The sequence below is a fragment of the Mastigoproctus giganteus genome, chromosome 3, assembly GCF_048544385.1.
Source record: "Mastigoproctus giganteus isolate SK-2022 chromosome 3, ASM4854438v1, whole genome shotgun sequence".
NCBI classification, from domain to species: Eukaryota; Metazoa; Arthropoda; class Arachnida; order Uropygi; family Thelyphonidae; genus Mastigoproctus; species Mastigoproctus giganteus.
The window spans coordinates 121,042,805-121,065,024 of NC_143577.1; the positions used below are offsets into that span (position 1 = coordinate 121,042,805).

The following is a 22,220-nucleotide window of genomic DNA, read 5'->3' on the forward strand; positions in this document are numbered from 1 at the left end:
ACTGAGAAGGAGAAAATTGAGTATACTGAGCCATGCAAAGCCATTAGAAAGAGACCCAGAGAGGACATAAGAAGATTTAACACAATAAAAGTAGAACAAACATTAAGCTTAAATCAGCCAAGCTTAAATCAGCATAGCTGCTGATTTAAGTCCTTTGGATGAGCAGTAATACAGAAAGACAAATGATACTGAAACTGAAGAATAGCGATGGTGTACTTATAAATAGCAGAGAAGGCATAATTGAAATAGCAGAAAACTACTATAGACAATTATACAAGGAGCGAGGGAATGATGACAGCAATGGGGAAGATGGATCGCAAATTAGTTACACATACAACATACCCGATTTTCTTCCTGATGAGGTAGAAAATTCCTGAAGAGTCTTCTAGATGGGCAGAGTGAAGAATCAGAAAGCCCCGGGAGAAGATGAAGTTACTGTAGAATTGTTAAAATTGAGAGGAAGAGACATGACACAAAAATTGGTAAGACACTACACAAAATGCATTAGAAGAGGTGTGACGCCTAAGGAGTGGAATAATGCAATTATAGTTTTGCTGCATAAGAATGGAGATAAATCAGAAATTGGAAATAACAGAGTAATTAGCTTGTTATCCCACATCTACAAGCACAGATTAGAAGGAACACTTGATGAGAATCAACTGAAAGAGCAAGCTGGCTTTAAGACAGGATTATCAACTATGGGTCACTTTAAAGTAATATCACAGCTAATGGAGAAAGCAAATGAATATAAAATACCATTATGACTGGCAGTTGTGGATTATGAAAAGGCATTTGACTCCATATAGCATAAAGCAATATTTCGGGCTCTGGAAAGACAAGGCATAGATACTCCATATATTATGAGTTTGAAGAAAATATATGAGAACGCTACCTACTTTATTAGACTAGACAAAGACAGTAGCAAATTTAAAATTGAGAAAGGAGTTCAACAAGGAGACACAATATCTCCAAAGTTGTTTACTGCTGCCCTTGAGGAAGCTTTTAGAAGATTAGACTGGTCGCAGAAAGGAGTCAATGTGAATGGAGAGTACCTGAACCATTTACGATTTGCAGATGACATTGTGGTCATAACCCACGATCCCAAAGAATTAGAAGAAAATCTTAATCAGTTATGCAGAGTTAGTAAGGATTTTGGAATGACTAAAATAAAAGTAATGATGAACAAGTATGCCACGGAAAGGGAAATAATGATTGAAGGAGCAGTAATTGAAAAGGTGAAGAATAAATTTTGGATAAAATTTATTCTTCTCTTGACTTCCATTCTATTTATTATTTGGATAAAATTTTGGATAAAATAAAATACAGGGATAGCATTCAGGAAATATTGTCACATACTGAGGAGCAATATCCTAATTTGTCTGAAACGTAAAATAATGAACCAATGTGTACTCCTCACCATGACTTATGGAAGTGAAACTTGGTCACTCACAAAAAGAATGGAAGAGAAGCTGAGAACTACACAGCGAAGAATGGAACGAATTATATTGGGAATCAGACTGTTAGATAAGACGACAAACACGTGGATTAGACAGCAAACTCAAGTAAAGGACATTCTTATCAAAACTAAAGAACTAAAATGGTCTTGGGCAAGGAACATAACTCGAAGACATGATGACAGATGGACTAAGAAAATAACAGAATGGTACCCAAGAAGAGCTAGTAGAAAACCTGGAAGACAACGACGCAGATGGTCAGATGAAATTCATGAGTTTGTGGGTAGTAAATGGATGGCCATTGCACAAAACAGAAGGAACTGGAAAGTTGCTGGAGAGGCCTTCATCCTGCAGTGGATCGGAAATGGCTGATAATGATGATATGACCGTAAGGCATGACTGTTTTCAAAATATTCATCAAATTCTCCGTAATTTAAAAGTATTGTTTCAGAAAGTAGGTGAGAGCTAGAATGTGTATACAGGTAACCCTCGTATAACATGGTTATTAGGTTCCTATAAAAAGTCTGTTGTGCGAATCCTTCCAAAAGCTAACAAAATGTTAACAAAAACACACCATTCTAGATTTCGTGTATCTTTTGCTTTCTTTAAAAAATCAGTAATCTGGGCTTGCTTGCTCTTTCTTGATAAATCTTTGTGAATTTGATTTGATTTTACCTCCGATGCCATTAGCACCAAATCCGCTACTCCGGCCTCTTTTTCTATCAGTAATTCTTGAACGTCTTCAGTAATCATATATATTTTTATTTTTTTTTTTAGGAGCATCGGCGGCTAAGGCCATGTTACTCTGTGTTTCCACGTTGTGAAAAGGACCCATAAAAATTCCTCCCTTCATCGACGGGATTCGAACACAGGTCTTTTCCACCCGGTGCGAGGAGGAGGGCGATTCTGTCAACTGTGCTACCCACGAGGGTTTCAGTAGTCATACCATCAAAATCTTCCCCTCCTACCGACATACCCAGTTCTACTATCGCACCGATTCCCTTTTCTGCCGGTTCGATCATATTTATTGAATGAACTGACTCTGGCCATACATTTTTCTACGCCGACCGGGCTAGCCGAGTGGGTCAAGTACCTGCCCGGCAACCCAAAGGTCGCGGGTTCGATTCCCGCCTCGGGCTTGGATCAAAAGTACTGCAAAAACCTTGGGAGGTACAATATGGCCACAGAAGCCGATGCGCCAACAACTACCAAATCAAATCAAAATCAATCAAACATTTTTCCACACGCATTTAACGTTGACGGTTTTACTTCTTTCAGCGATAAAGCTCTGATTCTGATACAGTAGACAATTGAGAAATGTTTCCATGCATCCATTACTTCAATAGATTCGTAATCATTTGTTTCCGAAATCCATTGTAACGATTTTCTGATGTAATAAGTTTTAAAGGTTGATATAATGTCTTTATCTAACGGCTGAATGAAAGAAGTTGATTAACCCAGTACAACTGCGACGGTAGGAACATAACTTCACCGTTTGGATGACTTAAATCTTTTGGATGGCCCGGTGTGATATCCAATATTAATAAAACTTTGAAATCAAGATTTTTCCACAAGTTCAACAAGCACAAGTTAAATAGCATAGAACGTAACGCGGGAATTTCCCAACTAAAAAAAAAAAAAAAAAAAAAAAAATACAGGGATTTCTCAACATTTTTTTTTTTTTTGACTAGCGGGGAATCAAAAAGAATGGAATTGTTGAAAACTTACATCCAACATAATAGCAGGGTTTTCCCCGCACAAAAAGCTCAAAAATATCCGGTTATGCATGGTTTACCGAAATTCTCTAACCGTGTTATGCAGGGGTTGCCTGTATTATCAAAAGCAGACTTCCTATCTAGGAACAATATGTATAACTGAGACATTGTTGATAGATTGTATCCTGAAGCTAATGGCTGGGAAAATTGCTATGGTCGATCTCTTGGGAATGAAAGTGTATAAGGGACTTTATTCAAAAATGGCACATAGCACTGGCTGCCATGCCAGGTGGTCCTCAGTAGGAGATATGGCCACCCCTAATGTCGATGCAGGCTTTGCAACGCCTGTCCATACTTAGAACAATGTTGTTGATAAGTTCTTGCTGTAACATCGTCCATTTCTCTGTCAGCGCCATCTTCAGCTGGTGAACATTTTCTGGTGGGTGTGGACGTGCCGCTTGGCATCTTCCCAGAGCGTCCCATATGTGTTCGATGGGATTTAGATCGAGAGAACCGGCAGGCCAATCCATACGAACAATGTCCTCACTTTCCAAAAGCACATTAACAGCTGCAGTGCGATGGAGTGTGGCATTATCATCCATAAACACGAACTCGGGGCCAATGGCACCTCGGAACAGACGCATATGGGGAAGGATTACCCCAGTACAGTAGCGTGCACCGGTTACAGTACTGCCTTCGAGTATCTGGAGTTGTGTACGTCCATCCAAGATAACGCCTCCCCAGACGAGATCACCTCGATCGCCATATCGATCCTTTTCAGTGATGTTTGCGGGGTGATGTCGTGTCACGCCAGATTAGCTGACGTCCAGAATCGCTGCTGAGACTGAATCTACTCTCATCAGAAAACAGTACCTTAAGTAAAGATTTTGTGGTTGTAATCTTTAGAAATAGTCTTGGTCCTTAAGTTTTGCACACCCCAGTGTAGTATTGAAAATAACATCGTATTCTTTAGCAAGATTAATGGAGATTGTAAAGGCTGATTGTCCCACGCACAACGTAGATTGTCTGTCCACTGTCCACGTGGAATTCTGCCTTTTAGTCAACAGGAGATTAGTCTGCAGGATGGCACAGTGGATACACACAAACTCTGCATCACTGAGACCGCTTATGAATACAAGGGAAGAATTTAAAATACGGTGTACGTCTAGCAGTCATTCGTATCTTCTTGGAATCAACTCTTGGTGAACGCGTAGGTTCACCAAGAACTGATTCCAAATGATAGAAATGCGAACTCAACAGAAATGCGAATTGAATAGACTTCGTTTTCCAGATAGATTCCGTTTCCGGGATTTGTTCCAGAAAAGTGGGCGTCTGGCTACTACATCCAAGAAGGTGGTGCGGGCTAAAGATGCCAGGAATATTTCACATGGGTCGGAATTCGGATTCTTCTGATTCGTAGAAGGTCATATTTACCCTCCCTTAGAATTTTCTTTTTATCCATTTCGCCAAGTCGAGTTTAACTAGAAATTTTTGACTGTTTCCATCCACTAAAGGCCGTTGTAGTGTGCCTTTCTCTTCGGGTATTATTAATATTAGTCAAGCCGAATGATACAAATAAGCGAAGTTTTTCTGCATCAACTAAAAAGAGAAATAAAATAAAATTAAAAAAATAACATGTTAGTGTGAATAGTACGAATGAATGAAGGAGCAATATCAATGTATGAAAATTATTGTGATATTAATACTAAGAAGGAAGCAGGCCCACTCTATTTTGTAAATAGTAATAAGATTTGCATGATCTTTTTCACTTTCTGTAAGCTTTCTGTTTTCTAGAAAAGCAATTTTATCATCTCTCTTGAACCACTTGCTTGTTCTTCTAAATGTATTTTTTTTGAATGCACTGAAATTTTGGTTATGTCGTTCGCCGACCTTTGTGTGTGCGTTTACCATGGGCTTTGTACACGAGGTGTCCCAGTCAAAAAGTATTGATATGCTTTTTAGTACTTCCTCCACACTTGTGACTACCGAGATCTCTCATGACGCCAGAATTGCGTCATAAGAGGTCTTTGTAGTACAGCATCGTTTATGACCTGGTGCTCTTCAGAATCGTAAGTAATATAATGGCATTTAATCTCTTATTTTTTTTTTATTGTCCAGAATTACCATACATAAGCCGTCCATTTTAGTCCCGTGCTATTCCTGCAATCTAGATGCATGCTACAACGGAACAGCACGTTCAAGGGCAAAGCCGTCGTGGTAGGTCAGTGGATGTAATCATTGTCCTCTTTAAATCAGTGGAAAATTCTCGGATGCGAATCCTGTCAATGGCTCGAGCAGTTTTTATGGACTTCTTCACAACGTGGCTGAGTTAGTTGTTCTCATATACTGACGTCTCCTAACCTTAATTGCTTTGGGGATAACACCCATCTAACATTTTTTTTTTTTTTTTAACGGGTGTAGTTTTTTCTAATTACTCCCATGAAACTCATCTGCAGACAGTACTGAACGAGCAACAAAGAAATGGCTCGGTTACGTAATCACAGTCTCCCATGTACAAATATGCTTCCATAAAAGCGATGTAACGTCTTTACCTGTTCTGAAATATGGTTTTGGAACTTTCTACATAAGGGAGACTGTGTAAGCTTACCGCTTTCTTGTGTCTGCTGTTCAATGTAATGAAATGGTTTACGCTTTCAGAAGGAAGAGCCGAAATCGAATTAAAAATAAGTGGATCTTAATACAGTTTTAAGTGTAATACAGGGTGTCTATAAACTATTCACCTGATTATGAAGCTCGATTAAAATTTTATTGTAATTTGTATCATAAAATGGTTTACTGCAGTTATCAAAGCAACTGAATGAACTTTTTCTCATGCAGTTGGCAGCTTTCATCACAAACATTGCGACAGTACAGCACTAAAATGGCAACAGTGCAGGAGAAAGCAATGTGCGTGTTGTAGCTGCGGGATGCAAAATCTCCAGTGACTAAGGAAACGTTTTCAACAGGAATTCCAGCGAGAGATCCACCCACGGAACAATCAGCCAGATGATAGTTGACACAGTTTCAAGAAACCGGCAGTGTGTTGCACCATAAAGGAGCAGGTAGGTCTACTGTATCTCCAGATAAAGTTTCGGAAATTCAGGAAGTGTTTACCCGAAGTCCTACAAACTTTATCCGCAGAGCAAATTTGCAGTTGCAAATACTGTATGGGAGCAGCATTGCACAGCATTGCACAACATTGCTCGAAAGAGATTGATACGTTATGCTTTCAAAGTGCAAATCGGCCGGGATGTTCCCATTCCATGGCCTCCTCATCCCTATGGACTTCTTTGTATGGGACTACATAAAGGACAAGATATATAGGGGAAAAAATAATAAATAAAATAAAACAAAATAAAAATTAATTAATTAATTAATTAATAAAATAATAAATAAATAAAATAAAATAAAAATTAATTAATAAAATAATAAATAAAATAATAAATAAATAAATAAATAAAATAAAATAAAAATAAAATAACACTACAGTTATCAATATCACAGAGTTAAAAAGACCGGACTGAACAAGCAATGACTTCCATTTTTCAAGATATGCTTCAAAACACTTAGAATGAAATTGGCTGCCATCTTGCTATTCTATTTTTTGTACTACCATTGGTGCACATGTGCAGGTTTACTGAAGTGCGTTTTGTGTGATGAAAAATTGTGATAAAAAATTCTTTTAGTTTGTTTTATTAAGTGAAGCAAACTTTTACAATACAGTAAAATTTTAATCGAGCTCCATAATCAGGTGAATAATTTATAGACACCCTGTAATCGCTACGTGAAATGTGAAAGATTGCTGTAAAAAAAGGATGCAACTTATACAGCGAATGCATCATAAAGTATGAATTTTCAAGGCAAAAAAAAAAAAAAAAAAAAAGAATAGAATTTAATTGCATTTCATTTTCTATAATTATTGCTCTTTTCATTTATTGTGTCTAGATCTATTCTTTATATAGCGGCAGTATATTCTGCCAAGCACCAGCGTTTTTTATACCACTTTGTTTTATATTAATATAATATTTTGTTTATTGTTGCGCGCCAGTCTACAGATGACTATACTATTTTGGCATTGGATTTATCCAGCTAAATAATTCCATATAACCTCTCTGGAATAATCTCGAGCTAATATAGTAGAAAAATTATGTCAAAGAGTTAAGAATTTTGCGGAGATCGTATTTGCTTCTGTGTTAGTTTGCCATATTGTATTTGGAAAAGGGGAGAGCACCTCTTTCGAAGTCTTAACTATGTTAATGGTAATAGTCTAAAATATGGAATAGCAAGTGCTAAAAAATGTGCAATTAAACTTCATACCAGGTTTGTCAGTCATTGTACCACTAGGGTACCTACCTACCCGCTCACCGATGAGAGGACAACAAACTTCGACACGGTGCCGATTGGGTGGTGGTATTCGCCGCGAATAAGTAACATTAGCCTTCTAATGTTATTTATTCTACTGGCGAAGCGTTTCTTATTCGAGGTAGTGCAATAAACAGGCAACTCGTTGTAAAGGCGTTCACAATATGAGATGTAACAAAAACGATCCATTGCACCTACTTCGGTGATATACTACGAACTAAAATGCTGCTTTGAACTAACTTGTCCGCTTAGCCGTTGCTTAAAAATTAATATACAAGATTTGGGATTCTGGTCAACAGGTTGTATTATTCTCATTTTAACGAGTAACCCAGGATTTTAGACTGTGGTCCAGACTGGACGCATGCAATGTAAGGCTCTTGTATAGCGACAATGTCAATACAATTTGTCTCGGCAGAAAGCCTAATCTTGTCAGCTACTGCCCAAGATCGCTGCCCGTCTATCTGCATAATCTTCAGACAGCCTTTCTCCCTCACAGACAAAACTAGCGTAGAACCGTTTAGAGAGGTAGTGTTGTTTACATTATGTACAGAGTGATGAGTCAAATTACTCACAAGCGGTCCTTATTCTTGCGGTTTCTAATGCATTTCTTTTATATTCAGAACATTCACTGTCCTTTACAGAATGGCTGTACTCCCGTTTACGTCGCTCGCAGTTTGCGCAGCAAGCCGGCTCTTCCTTATGGAGGACACTCAGAGAAAACATGACCACTGCGGGCACAGTGACCGCACGAAGGGGATTCGTAGGAACAAAACTGTGTAGTGTGCTCATATCCTAAGCAGAGCTAACACTTTGTTACAATTGTAAACTGACGAAATTTGTGAGAACTCCAAGATAGAAAAATCCTTTCTTGCGACAGAAGGCGTTTGTACATTCTTGGCGGGAAGCTTATTACCCAATCCACAAGTGACGACGATTTTGCACGGGTAGTAAATCTGAGAGCAATTTCCTGTTTACATTCCTCTAAGGAAAAGCCATTGTCAGCCAAGTTTTTCATGAAGATTTTCGATTATTTCGTCTTTAGTTAAATCCTTTGGAATGTCGTAAAGAAGTAAAGACGGGTTTCCATGCGAGGGCGTCCGAGAGAGACGCCAGCCGAAGTAAGAGACTCAGAAGCAGATACATTTTCTAAGTCTCTTTGGTAGCAGTTTCTATAATAACTCCTTTATTTTGTATCATGCGTAGAATTTTAACAGTCTTAAAACAGACTTGAGGGTCTTAGTAACGAGATTTTTAACTTCGCCACTTGTTTTTCACCCACTGGTGTCTGAAGCTCGAAGAATAATAACATTATCAGTTTTAAATTTCGGTTGTCCAGTCTTTTGTACCGAAATTCGAACAGTGTCTGCATATGATCTAGGAAAAGGAGAAGCAGGTAGTAACCCAGAATGATTATGTTCTGAACGTGACAGGTGTGGCTTCCTTATCGGCGCATTATAGCCTTAGTTGCTAATGCGCCAATAAAACCCAAAAACCAACCAACCAGCTCCCTTATCAGCTGAGAAGCGGTAACCTTGGATCCCATCAGATCCTTTGATTTCTTTCTTCTGGCCGCATCTGAATTCATCACAAAGGCCGGGCAGGAATTTATAATTCTATCAAGGAGATCTATTCTATTTTGTACCTCCTGATTAAGTGCCTTTAGTTTTTCGTTTTCAATGAGAAGTGACATTACCACGGTTTTCAAATTGCGCCACTTAGGATATTACTCTCAAGATATTTCCCACTTAGGATATTTCTCTTAGGATATTACTCTCAAGATAAATATATACATGAATCCACCTTTTCAATTACCTCTCCTTCAATGATTATATCCTTTTCTGTGGCATACTTGTTCATCATTACTTTTGTTTTAGCCATATTCATCTTTAGTCCAAAATCCTTACCAGCTCTGCATAACTGATTAAGATTTTCATCTAATTCTTTGGGGTCGTAGTTAATGACCACAATGTCATCTGCAAGTCGTAAATGGTTTAGTTACTCTCCATTCACATTGACTCCTTTCTGCGACCAGTCTAATCTTCTGAAAGCTTCTTCAAGGGCAGCAGTAAACAACTTTGGAGGTATTGTGTCTCCTAGTCGATTTTTAATTTCCTTTCTCAATTTTAAATTTACTACTCTCTTTGTCTAGTCTAATAAAGGAGGTAGCGTTCTCATATATTTTCTTGAAAATCATAATATATGGGGTATCTATGCCTTTTCTTTCCAGTGCCCTATTCACTGCACACTTAAAAAAGTCGGTGCCTAATGTAATGGCGGTGCATTGAGTGATTCATCGACAACATTTAGTTGCAAAAAAACTTAGTGATGTCTTTCATCACTCATTGCAATACGCCATTGCAGCAATTAACAAATTCAGAAACAATTCTCTCAATGACAGATTATTCAGCCAGTTGTGCTTACAAAACGGTGACGAAATTAATCTTTTGCTACTCCACACTGAAGTTTGCTGATTGTCGAAGGGCCTGTCTTAGTCGCTTTATAGTCTTCTTGAGACAGTTTTAGAATTCTTTGAAAACAAAGATGCTTCCCTGCGAGACAACTTGAAAAAGTTTAAAAGTGACATAGCTTATATGTCAGATTTATATTTCAAGTTTAATGAAATGAATTTGCAGCTGCAAGGAGATAAACTGAATTTGATTAAAACGAAGGCTGTTATATCTTCATTTATTTCAAAGCTTGTTCTGTTCAAACGCAACTTGGGACGTGGAGAATTTTATCAGTTTCCGAGTCTTTCAGCACTCAAAGAACAGACAAAAATACATGATGATGACATTCAAGTCTACTATCATCATTTGAAAGTATTACATAAGGACTTCCGAGCGATTTGAAGATATTCTCGTTATGAAGATTCCATATTGAGTTTTAGACCCATTTTCAAGTGTTGAGGAAACAGTAATGCAATTAGAAGAACAATTGATTGAATTAAAAACCAACGAAGAGTTCAAGATAAAATTTAAGACCGGATATCTTCATTTCTGGTCGCAGAAACAAATTACCAATCTTTCTCCTGGATTATGGACCGTTGTGAAAGAGTTCCTAATTGCGTTTCCAGCGTCATATTTAGTTGAAGTGAGTTTTGTGCCGTTACGGACCTTTTGACGAAAAAGAGAAACCGATTACAAATTGTGGAACGGGGCGATTTATGGATGCTGCTTACTAATATTGAGCCAGATGTGGCATCAGACCTATCGTGCACATTAATTATTTTTATATTAATAAATCAAGTACTTTTAGATACTGTTATAAAATTATATTTTTGTTTATAAAATAAATGCTTAAATTTTAAATAGTTTTTTATTAAAATTTAATTTTTAATGTATCACTTTTGACTGACTTTATGGGGGGGGCGCTGATAAAATATATGCTCTAAAAGGAGGCAGTAGTCCGAAAAAGTTTGGGAAATCCTGGTCTATCCTGTGTTCGCACTCCTGAGGAATGGGAGCATGTGCTCTACCACTGTAAAAATTACCATCCTTTCAGAAGCATCATGCTGGGAAACCTCCACTTCCTTCCAACAGAACATCTTTTCGTCATAGATGAGCAGCACTCTACATTTGCACGGCAGCTTTCACAAACCAAAACCAAACTGTTATATCAGGTTCACCCGGTAAGATAATATACTAATGTACCGTGTGTGTGTGTGTGTAAATTGCGTGTGTTTTCTGGTCGATTTGCTTGTTTTGCTGGACGAAAAACCCCAGCTTCTGGGAGGAAACTTGCTTGCTACACGTGAGACCCGACTAACTCAGCCACAGAGTGAAAAAAGGCAGCTTTCACACACAGAAACAGTAGATCTCTTCTTTCTAGAAACTGAAATTTTCAAAAAGGGAGGGCAGAAAAAAAAAAAAACTATTTTAAAATCGGAAAGCGAGTTCCCGATTTTAAAACATTGGCAAGTGGGGGGTTAGACACCATAGGCATGTCAACTTAGGAGGAAAGGAAGCCAGGCTAAACAGTGAGTTGCACCTGCCAATCACTGCCTTCTTCCTGACTTTTAGTCGAAGTATGGAGTGGTACCCAAGATTCGAATTTTTACCAGGCCTTTTCCTAAGTGACCTATGTAAGATAAATAATTAGATAGTGATATTTATTCGATCTTGATAATGCCGCGCACTACAAATGCACAGGTAAATATTAAATAGGCCATTTCCTGATTAAAAATCGATCAGTGCGTTTCACAGGTGTGTCTTTTAGGTAGAAAAGATTTGACTTACTCCGTCATACCTCTACATATTACGTAGAAAACCGTGCTCGGGGGTTGGCGAGCAAAGCGAGCAGGGGACATAGCCCCTAGTATATATATATATTATTATTGTTGTTGCTCATATTATTTCTCTCTGATTGGGGGATTCCACTCCTTGACGGACTCTGCAACAAAGTTGTTGTTGTTGTTTTGGTTTTTAGGAGCATTAGCAACTAAGGCCATATTGCTCCGGGGATATGCGGTGGTCATTCCCTGACCTTTCCGCATCCTCCGTATTTGGTGGTGACGGACTCGAACCCCGGTCTAATCAAGAAGCGTGTGCTATGCACTGCTGCTCCTGCCTACCTGGCTACGGAGGCGCCTACTACCAAGTACACAGGGTGGTTGTAATGGCTGGTGTTACTGTTGGTCGAGGAACTCTCTGACTGTTCTACAGGTGTTCAGGATTGCGACTTTCTGGAGTTCCTTGTATGCGTTCTCTGGGAGACCTATTGCTGCTAGGCTGCTATGTAGGATCATTGGCACCATATATACCGGTGGTTAACACGATGATCGTTACTTCTTGCATATGCCACATGAGGTCAATACTTCCCAATTTTTTCCTGGACATTACTAGTGTTGGGCACCGCTATGTCAACCAGGTAGGTAGCTTTTTCCATCTTGTCCACAAGGGTTAGGTCCGGTCTGTTGTGTGGAATGGCCTTATCCGTTATTATGGCGCGGTCCCAGTACAGCTTGTGGGTTCGGGTCTCTAGTACTGCCTGGGGTTCGTACTTACAGTATGGTACACTTTCTTTGGTCAACTAGTATTTCCTCACTAGCTTCTGATGTATAATCCTGGCTACCTGGTCGTGTCTATGAATATACTCAGTCTGGATGATCACCTTGCATCCCCCTGTGATGTGTTGGATCGTTTCTGAGGCCAGGCATCGTCGGCATGGGTTATCTGATATTCCGGGCTCCTTTGCGATGTATTTCCTATAGTTTCTGGTGTTGATTACCTGGTCTTGGATGCCGAGCATTGGAAGCAATTTTATCGATGTGATCTTGATGGAGGTCATTTTAGTGTCTGCCATGGAGTGTCTTCTTTGTCCATCTTTGTAGCTTCGTTTCTTGCGTCTTCTAGGCGGGAGGGGGCGCCTTCTCTTAGGTTGATTGGGGTATAGCCACTCAACGAGACCTATTATTATTATTGTGACGTACACTGTGCTGCCACTTTATTAGGAACACCTTCCTAGTATCGTGTTGAGTCTCCTTTAGCCTTTAAAACAGCCTGAATTCGTTTAGGCATGGATTGAACAAGATGCTGAAAAGGTTTTTCAGGAATGAAGTACCATGCAGACATGACTGTGTCACGCAGTTCCTTGAGATTCGACGGAAGTGCAGGCCTGCAGCGAACAGCCCTTTCAAGCTCATCCCAAAGATGTTCAATAGGATTGAGATCCGGTGAACTGAGTAGGCCACTGCAACAAAGAAAAGTCATTGTAATGTTCCTGGAACCATTCCATAGTGATTCGGGCTTTGAGCACCGGTGCATTATCCTGCTGGAAGTAATATCTCACCGAGGATAAACTGTCAACATGAACGGATGCACTTGGTCAGCAACGATGTTTAGGTACGATGTGGCATTCAGCCGTGAATCTATGGGTATCAATGGACCCAACCTGTGCCAAGAAATCATTCCCCACACCATAACATTGCCCCCACCACCTTGCACAGTAGTCGTCAGACATGACGGGTCCATGGATTCATGTTGTTTTCGCCAAATTCTGAGCCTTCCATCAACATGATGCACCAGGAACTTCTACTCATTAGACCAAGTAACTGTTTTCCAATCCTCGATAGTCCAGTACTGGTGTTGCTGTGCCCACAGGAGGCGTGCTCTCTTGTTCTTCATTGGTAACAAAGGTAGGCGATGTGGCCGTCGGCTATTGTAGCCTATTCGCGACAAAGTGCGACTAGTGGTCCGTAACGATATTTTGTTCTGTGCACCAAGGTTGTATTCTGACGCGATGTGCGACATTGTGGCCCGTCTGTTTGCTTGCCCAATTCTAGCCATCCTCCTGTGACCTGTCTCATGAACAAGCGATTTTCTTCCACTGGAGTGCCGTTGAGAGGATGTTTTCTGTTCGTTGCTCCATTCTCGATACACCCATGAAACTGTGGTGGGTGAAAAGTTCAGAAGAACTTCTGTTTCAGAGATGCTTTGTCCAGTATGTCTTTCACCTACAACCATGCCACGTTTGAAGTCCGTTAGATCACTACTTTTTCCCATTCTTGCTAAGGTTTGTACGCTTAACTGATACTAGAAATGTTGTTCTGCTGCATTTATATCCACAACTGTGATCATGTGACTTGCAACGTTGTGGGACAACTCATTTGTGTGCACAGCAGGGGTGTACTTAATAAAGTGGCAGCACAGTGTATATATTAGTGTGAAAACAACAGGCGAATTTCGGATGGTTTGCCAGAAAATGTAGTTGTATCTTAAACTGCTATATATGTTAAGTCGTATACAATGCTGTATCTTAAGACGTATCGTTAGTCATATCTTAAGACTGCTGCTATCCCACTGATAGCCTTTCAGCCTTAATGCTAATGTCATGTATTAAAGCAGAACCTCATTGTTCAAAGTCAATAGCAAGAACTCTTCGCTTTCCCAACAGTTTTATGCAAAGGTGAGAAGTTACGATTTTCCGTCTTTAACCAGAAAAAATAAAAAAAAAAAGAAATTATATATTTCCTGTTTGTCTACCCATGCTCTGGTGTTTTTTCGCATTACTGGTTCTCACCAGTTCTAATTTCTTATGAAATTATATAGAATGCTATATTATAAAATTAACTTTAATATAATTTTTATATATTTCATTATAATTGTAATCATTTTATTTTAGAATTATAAAATTAGAACTTCTAATTTTATGAACTAACGCTGTCTCAAGCAAAAGGAATAAATATTTCTACTTGTTACGGTGACTTTTCATATGCATTCCTTGAAAAACTATTACCACCGAAATCTTGAATCGCTCCAGGATACAGCTGGAGGACCAACCAGCAAGTAAGTTAAGTTTTAAGGAGAGATACGCCAATAAAGAGCGAGCTGCGTTTATTATTATTATTATCCTACAAATTATTCGAACTTCGATAATCCATTATTATCGTGATACACCATTTACCTTGCCTGTGGCACGTGCGCTTTCTGACAAATGACGTGTGGCACGACATATCAAGATAGCGTTCTGTCCTATTTCTGTCATCCGCTCGCTTAGGATATTCTCCAGCAGATGAGGCCAATGACATGCCAAGTGCTCTTACTTGCTACCATAAAAACAAATTTCAGTTGCTATCCACCTAATCGCTCCGTGGTTGTCAATACGGCATTACCGATTTTCAGATGCACTTAAGAGCCAGCACTGGCTATTGCATAAATCAATTGACTTTTGAAACTAGTTCGATTTACTTAAAAAGATTATTCGAACTTTGCAAGTTATCATGCAGTGCAATAAGAAAACTGTTAAGAAATTTTGCTGATATCAAGCTACTTATAATATAACTTACACAAATTCAGCCAAAGTAACAAAGAAAAACTACGCGTAAATGCCCTTGTAAATGCCCGTGTAAAAATGCTTTGACTCGAACCTCGTTGCGCCTTTAAATATTCAAAAATTTCCAAACCTTTCTTTAAAAAGAAAATAGTATTTCTGCTTCTTCTTACGCTTTTTAAAGAACGTCGTGTAGTGTTGAACTTAGGCCAGTGTTTCTTCATTTTGCTGTTATTATTTGTTTTTATGTTCATTTGGACTCTGCCCAGAATATAGGGAACCAAGAGACCAATGATTCAGTTTTCCCGAGCCATATATGTTTTACGCATATATGTTTTCAAGTTTTACGCAGATATATATATATATATATATATATATTCCGTTGTAGTGAATATATCAACTATCATCGGGTTGCAAATTGCATTAAATATTTACCGTTCGCTTTGCCAACGGTGCGTTCACCGAATGTGGCGCACTTGTGTTCTTGCTGGTTTGTTACTCAGATTTATACGCGTTCCCTTATTCTTAAGCTCGTGTTCGCGTGCATGTAAGCTCAGACGGATTAAATGTTTCGCCAATTTTAAGTTTCCGACTGCGGAATGCTGGAAATGTAATTCTTAATACGAATTTCTTTTCTCGCTTCAAAATCATTCTGTAGTAATCAAAGAGAATTCTTTAAATGGAAATAAAGAAATAAAATCTTTTATATTTTTTGACAGCCATAAAACCAAGGAGCATATTAAGTCAGCATTTGGCTGCCTGCACTCTTTGTGAAATCTACGCATTCGTGTACAACCATCATACAGGACTTAAGAAATACGGCAAGTGTTTATGGGAAGTTTCAATCGTACAGCCCTGTGCACGATATCGAATTCAGTGACCACCTCCTAGAAAATATTTCGCAGTGAACAGGGTGAGAAGAATTCTATCCGTTGAATCATCTCCTGCTTTGAATTTCTCTGTCTATTTTGTATGCGTCTGATCAGAAACTGTTCTTTTCCTCATTGCTTGCATATTGTTTTCAAGCTGTCCTGTCCACACGAACGAGCGGAATGGGTATATTCGTATAAGTATTGCTTTCATTAGCTTTTGCAGTGTTTGTTTGTTTAGGATTAGTCAGGTAGTTTGGAGGTTTTTTTTTTTTTTTTTTGAGGCAGTTACGATTTAATATTTTAGGACGAAGCATATGAAGTGGTCTGAAGGAGATTTTAATCCTTCAATAGCAGTTTTAGGACTAACCAGCGCAGTTTTTTTTTTTTTTTTGTCATATATAACTGGTCTGTTCATGTCATCAATAGATTAGTTACACGAGAAATGTGTTCACACTTAAGAATTCTGTTCACATTTAAGAATTCTAGGCTGTAAAATTAAATTTGCTTCTACTTTTGGAATATTAATGACTCTTTAGACATCACGGTTCTTCATGGATTTTGCACTCAGTTCTCTACCTGCGTTCTTGTCACACACTCAGTAATGAATTTTTACTTAATTTCTCTCTACTGCCCTCCATCGGAGGACTTTAATCACTCTCGTTCCATCTTCACACACTTTCTCACAGCCAGAATTAATAAGATTTTCCATCAGAAATATTGACAGGAATGCTTTTGACTTTTCAATTCTTCTGGACCTTGACGAACAGAAACTTGCTTCTTTTGAAACCTCACCTATTTCTCATCAAGTGAACTATATTCAAAATGCTATAATAAAAGCGTCATATAAGTCTTCTAGGAAAAAGAGGGTTAATTAATCAGAAGACGTGTTCATGGTGGACGCAGGAGTTATCCCAGTTAAGAAGGCAAGTTCATCGAGCCCGTAGGTATTACCAAAGGCATAGAGACTGGCCCCAAGCCGACGTTAATCGACGTAATTACCAACAGTATTCTTCATTGAGGAAAACCTACGTGAAGGCCATTGCCTCTCGAAAGCGTGAAACGTGGATGAATTTCGTTCACACCTCTGCAAATGCTAACCCTTGGGGTCTTCTATACAAGATTGTAAGAGGATAAACCTCTGGATCTAACATATTTGGCTCAATTGTGACGGACTCCGCGGAAACACTGAACTGGCATGATTCTGTAAATGCAATCTTGGATGCTCTTTTTCCGTTGGATAATCCTACCTCAGACTTAGCTGTTCATTCTAAAATCCGATCAGACAATGAATCTTGTGTGTCCTCAACAACCACCGAACCTTTTACGTTGGATAAACTGCAGGCTGTCTCGCATAAAGTTAATGTTCAGAGGTGCCCAAGACTAGATCTTGTAGAAAACATTTTTATTATCAGAGTCTTGAAATTAATTATGGTCTTCTAAACTTATTCAATAGATGCCTTCAGGAAGAAACTTTTCCGGAAATTTGGAAGGTTGCTCTAGTTAAGTTGATCAGAAAGCTGGATAAGCCTTCTGGAACGGCTAGATCGTACAGGCCGATCGCTCTACTGGCTAATTTGTGTAAATTGCAAGAGCGACTAATGGCCATTAGATTGAATACTCTACTGGTAGAACATGATCTGCTTTCAAGGAGTCAATATGGGTTCTGTCCCGGACGTCCCTGAGAGGATGCTCTTGTGGACTTTGTCTCTTCAGTTCAAAACTCGGTACATAAATATACCCTGGCCATTTTCTTCGACTTCGAGGGCGCCTTCGACTCCCTTTGGTGGGAGAGCGTCCTGGAGCGTCTGCTATCGGCTAGGTGCTCCAACCACCTTTACCTTTTAATAAGTACTGTAATTACTTTGCCAATAGAACCATAATAGTCAAGGCTAAACATAGCCAAGTATCAAGATCAGTATCTAGAGGGCGCCCACAGGGCTCTGTATTGGGTCCTTTTACATGGAACATGGTGCTGCAGCAGTGGTTCTCCCGATCTTTCGATAACGTCAAAATAGTAGCGTATGCAGACGATCTCACCGTCTTGGTAAATGGTAACTCTAGGGCCGATCTTGAACCACCGAAAATTTTGTTCTCCGAGATCTCTACGATTGGACTGTGGCCAATAAGCTTAAAATCAGCTTGTCAAAAACAAAGATGATGATTCTTGGATCAAAGTTGGACTTGACCTTGACCTTGGATCAAAGTTTGATCTTGACCAACGGATGGTCAAGATCAACAACATTCGTCTCCCCATAGTTAAAGAGTACAAGGTTCTAGGAGTGGTAATTGATTCCAGTCTCAATTTTATTCCTCACTTGACAAACTTATCATCTAAAATACATAGATTTACTGGTGCAATTTTTAGGGTGTCCCGTGTTGAATGGAAGATCTCCAGAAAAAAACCTTAAGGATCTATTACAATGCAGTTTTTCTCCCTCTGATCACGTATGCTGCCGGTGCATGGTTTCACAGGGCACGGCTCAAACACTTCAAAGCAAAAACTCGTCTCATTGCAGAGAACCATCTTGCGGTGTTTAGTTAAGGCATGCAGGACAGTCTCGACGCAAGCTCTGCAAGTACTAGCCGGAACATTACCTTTAGACTTGCAAGTTACTTATAGAGGATCTTTATACAAACTGAAAAACCAGATTGAGACCGAATTTTTTGGAATAACCATCAACCTTCAAGATGATGCTAAAAGAGAAAGAAGGAGACTGCGGAACGAGTTAGTTAACATCTGGCAGTCTCGTGGGATACAGCTCCCGTTAGTGCAACAACGAGAAAATTTATACCACAAGTTTCATTTCTCCTTGATAAGCGCGTTCGATTGTGGTTCTGCATGGACATATTCACGTAATACCTGTTGACAGGATATGGATCGATGAACCAGTCTTTTTATGTTCAATTTATCACAAACAGGCCTCTGCTCTCTGTATGACGATATCAGACTTCCTCTTCATGCACTTATTAATTTTCAACCAGGACAGGAGTCGTCTCTGCCTCGAAGCTCGGAGTCATAACAGATTCTTCAGGCTTTCGCTTAAGGCATATTTCTTCGAAGGCGTTCAGTGTCGACAGATCTCAACAGAATGCAGCACAATGGTCCTGCTGATGCATAGCTGGTTAGATCTCCTTTAATAATATATAAACTCAAATACATTTTTTTAAAATTTAATATATTAAAAAAAGCACTACTTTTTTTTGTTTACTAATTTATTTGGGTTTTTTTATTTTTTTTTAAATTTTTTTAGCAGCACCACTATGTTTTTCCATTTTACTTATTTTTATTTATTTATTATTATTTATTTATTTTATTATTATTATTATTATTTATTTATTATTTTTTTATACATGTTTTATTATATTTTCTTCTGCTTCATTTTTATTCATTTCAGTTCCATATCCAGCACCATAGGTGATGTTTTTTTTCCCCCTCTGGAATGGGCCCCCAGAGGATCCTGGCCTACCTTGTGGCAACGTCAGATAGGTCAGAGTCTCTTTCTTGAGACAGTACGTGCTTTACATGGACTGGCCCTCCTTCCCGTGGGCCAGTCCATGTAAAGCACGTACGAGTGCCCAGTGGACGAGTACCCAGAATCATCTGTCCAGGTAACTGATGCTTCTGGGTAGCCAAGCGGCCAGAACAGAACAACAGAACACACACATAATACACACAAACCGACGTCACACACATATCTGGCCCATTTGTGGTGATACTGTTCTTCTCAGAGATATGAGGTGGAGTTGAACAAACGTTCTAGGAGCCGCCCTTTACATATACACATGTCCCACATATATTTATGTGGGACAAGTCATTAGCTATAATAATGATAAATGGCTGGAAATGAAGAGAAGAATAAATTTTGGTTAGACACCATTCAGGAAATATGGTCACGTACTGAGGAGCAATATCCAAATTTCTCTGAAACGTAAAATAATGAACCAATGTATACTCCCCACTATGACTTATGGAAGTGAAACTTGGGCACTCACCTATAGAATGGAAAAGAAGCTGAACACTACACAGCGGAGAGATTGGAACGAATTATAGTAGGAATCAGACTGTTAGATACGAAGAGAAACACATGGATTAGGCATTAAACTTAAGTAAAGGACATTCTTATCAAAACTAAACAGCTAAAATGGTTTTGGGCAGGACACATAGCTCGAAGACATGATGGCAGATGGACTAAGAAAATAACAGAATGGTACCTAAGAAGAGCTAGAAGAAAGCCTGGACGACAACGAAGGAGATGGACAGATGACATTCATGAGTTTGTCAGTATGGCAATTGCACAAAACAGAAGGAACTGGAAAGTTGCTGGAGAAGCCTTCATCCTGCAGTGGATTGAAAATGGCTGATGATGATTACATCCTCAACCTAAATTTGTGTTTTTTGCTGAAAGTTAACTTAAACTTTTAAAAATAAATTGTAGAAAAATAATATTACTTTTTTTTTAACTGGACACTAAAAACGAATGTACCATTTTTTTTTGGAAAGAAAAGTTGCGATTGTTATTGAAAATCACATTGTGTGTGTGTGTGTGTGTGTGTGTGTGTGTGTGTGTGTGTGTGTGTGTGTGTGTGTGTGTGTGTGTGTGTGTGTGTGTGTGTGTGTGTGTGTGTGTGTCAGACAGATCAGCATGCAGGAAATAACGTTAAACGTACGTCAATACTTTGTCTATTTCGTTAGATACTAAAAGCGAATCTTTCTGCAATGAAATTTTGCCTGTAAAATTGCCGATTTCCCAACTTTCAAAGTGACAGTTTCGGTTGTGAATCACGAAACTTAGTTCCGAGTGTCATGTTTTCGATCGATAACGTCACGTTTTCGATCGATAACGTGATGTTTTCGATCGATAACGTGCTCAGGGTAGCAGCCCCAGGATTCATTCTAGCGATATGTGGGTTTTGTCGTTTTAAAATTGTCTTTTGTATATATGTGTGGTTTTCATTGTATGAGGTAAACATTTTTCTGTTCACTCCGTGTTTTTCTCGCATTAAAAGTCGATTATTCATTTTAACATTCAAAAATTAAATCGTATTGTTTTTGGAATCGCGATTTAGTTTTCTATTTTTTGGAAACAGGAGACGATATTTGAGTTTAAATGAACAAAACTTGAGGGTGGACGTACACAGCGTGAGAAAACATGCTGGAGATATATATTTTTAATAAACACACGTGCTCCTCTGGTTTTTGGAAGAATCACAAGCGATAAAAGAATGGACTTCGTGATTTTTTGTCAATTTTTATTCTAACTTTACACAGCCAAGTGAATTTTAAATTTTCAAAAGCCAGCTACAAACAATAAGTGAAATAAATTTAAAAATTTTCCCATAATGTGCTCTTTGCAATGGAAAAACTATCAATTTCATTCGGAAGAAGAATGAAAATATATATTGTTCCACATTTTAATCAATCCAAAACTATTATGTCTTTGGAAATAAAACGGATGTTCACACAGAGAGAGAATGAGAAACCGGATGCGACCTGATCAGGTGAGATGAAAGTTCCAGAAGCATCTGTAGGCATCAGGCTGGAAGTTCCAGAAGAAAGAAGTCACATGATGCTCAAGAGTAGTGCACATGTCGCAATGTACATTTGTTCTTGGTCTGTTTAGACAGTCATTTTTAGTTTGATCGCTGTTTTTGTGGTTGATAAGATGTCTGGTGCTGCTAATTACGATGTGTCCTGCTTGGGGAAGAAAACTGTTGTTTTCTATAGACTTGGGTATTCACTCGATGCTCCACACATTTTGATTTCAAGCCAATGATTCTGTTTAAAAGCTCTAAGGCTTACATAAGGCTGTCCAAAAACCAATGGCTGGAACTGAAAGAAAAGCTTGATTAAATTCTACTTCTCATACATGGTAGGGCTAAAGAGACTTTACAACTTCACAGATTAACAGTTGAAACAGGGAATTCCCACGCAACTCTAGGATGGCCCTGCGATACTGGTAAGAATGAAATGTAATTAACCCTTAAAATTGCAGAATTGTAACTTTTATCGATAAAAATGCCATTTATTGACGATGTCCTATAAACATTGC

General features: G+C 38.8%; 1 protein-coding gene across 1 annotated transcript in view; it reads right to left on the reverse strand.

Annotated features, from left to right (window-relative positions):
* Nucleotides 1–4,646: 4,646 nt before the first annotated feature.
* The window catches only part of LOC150088254 (uncharacterized), an 87,099-nt gene continuing 69,525 nt past the window's right edge, over nt 4,647–22,220 (reverse strand). Inside the window, exon 2 of the mRNA XM_090370085.1 lies at nt 4,647–4,768. Coding sequence (XP_090226211.1) covers nt 4,647–4,768 — 122 coding nt within the window. The remainder of the gene's footprint in view (nt 4,769–22,220) is intronic.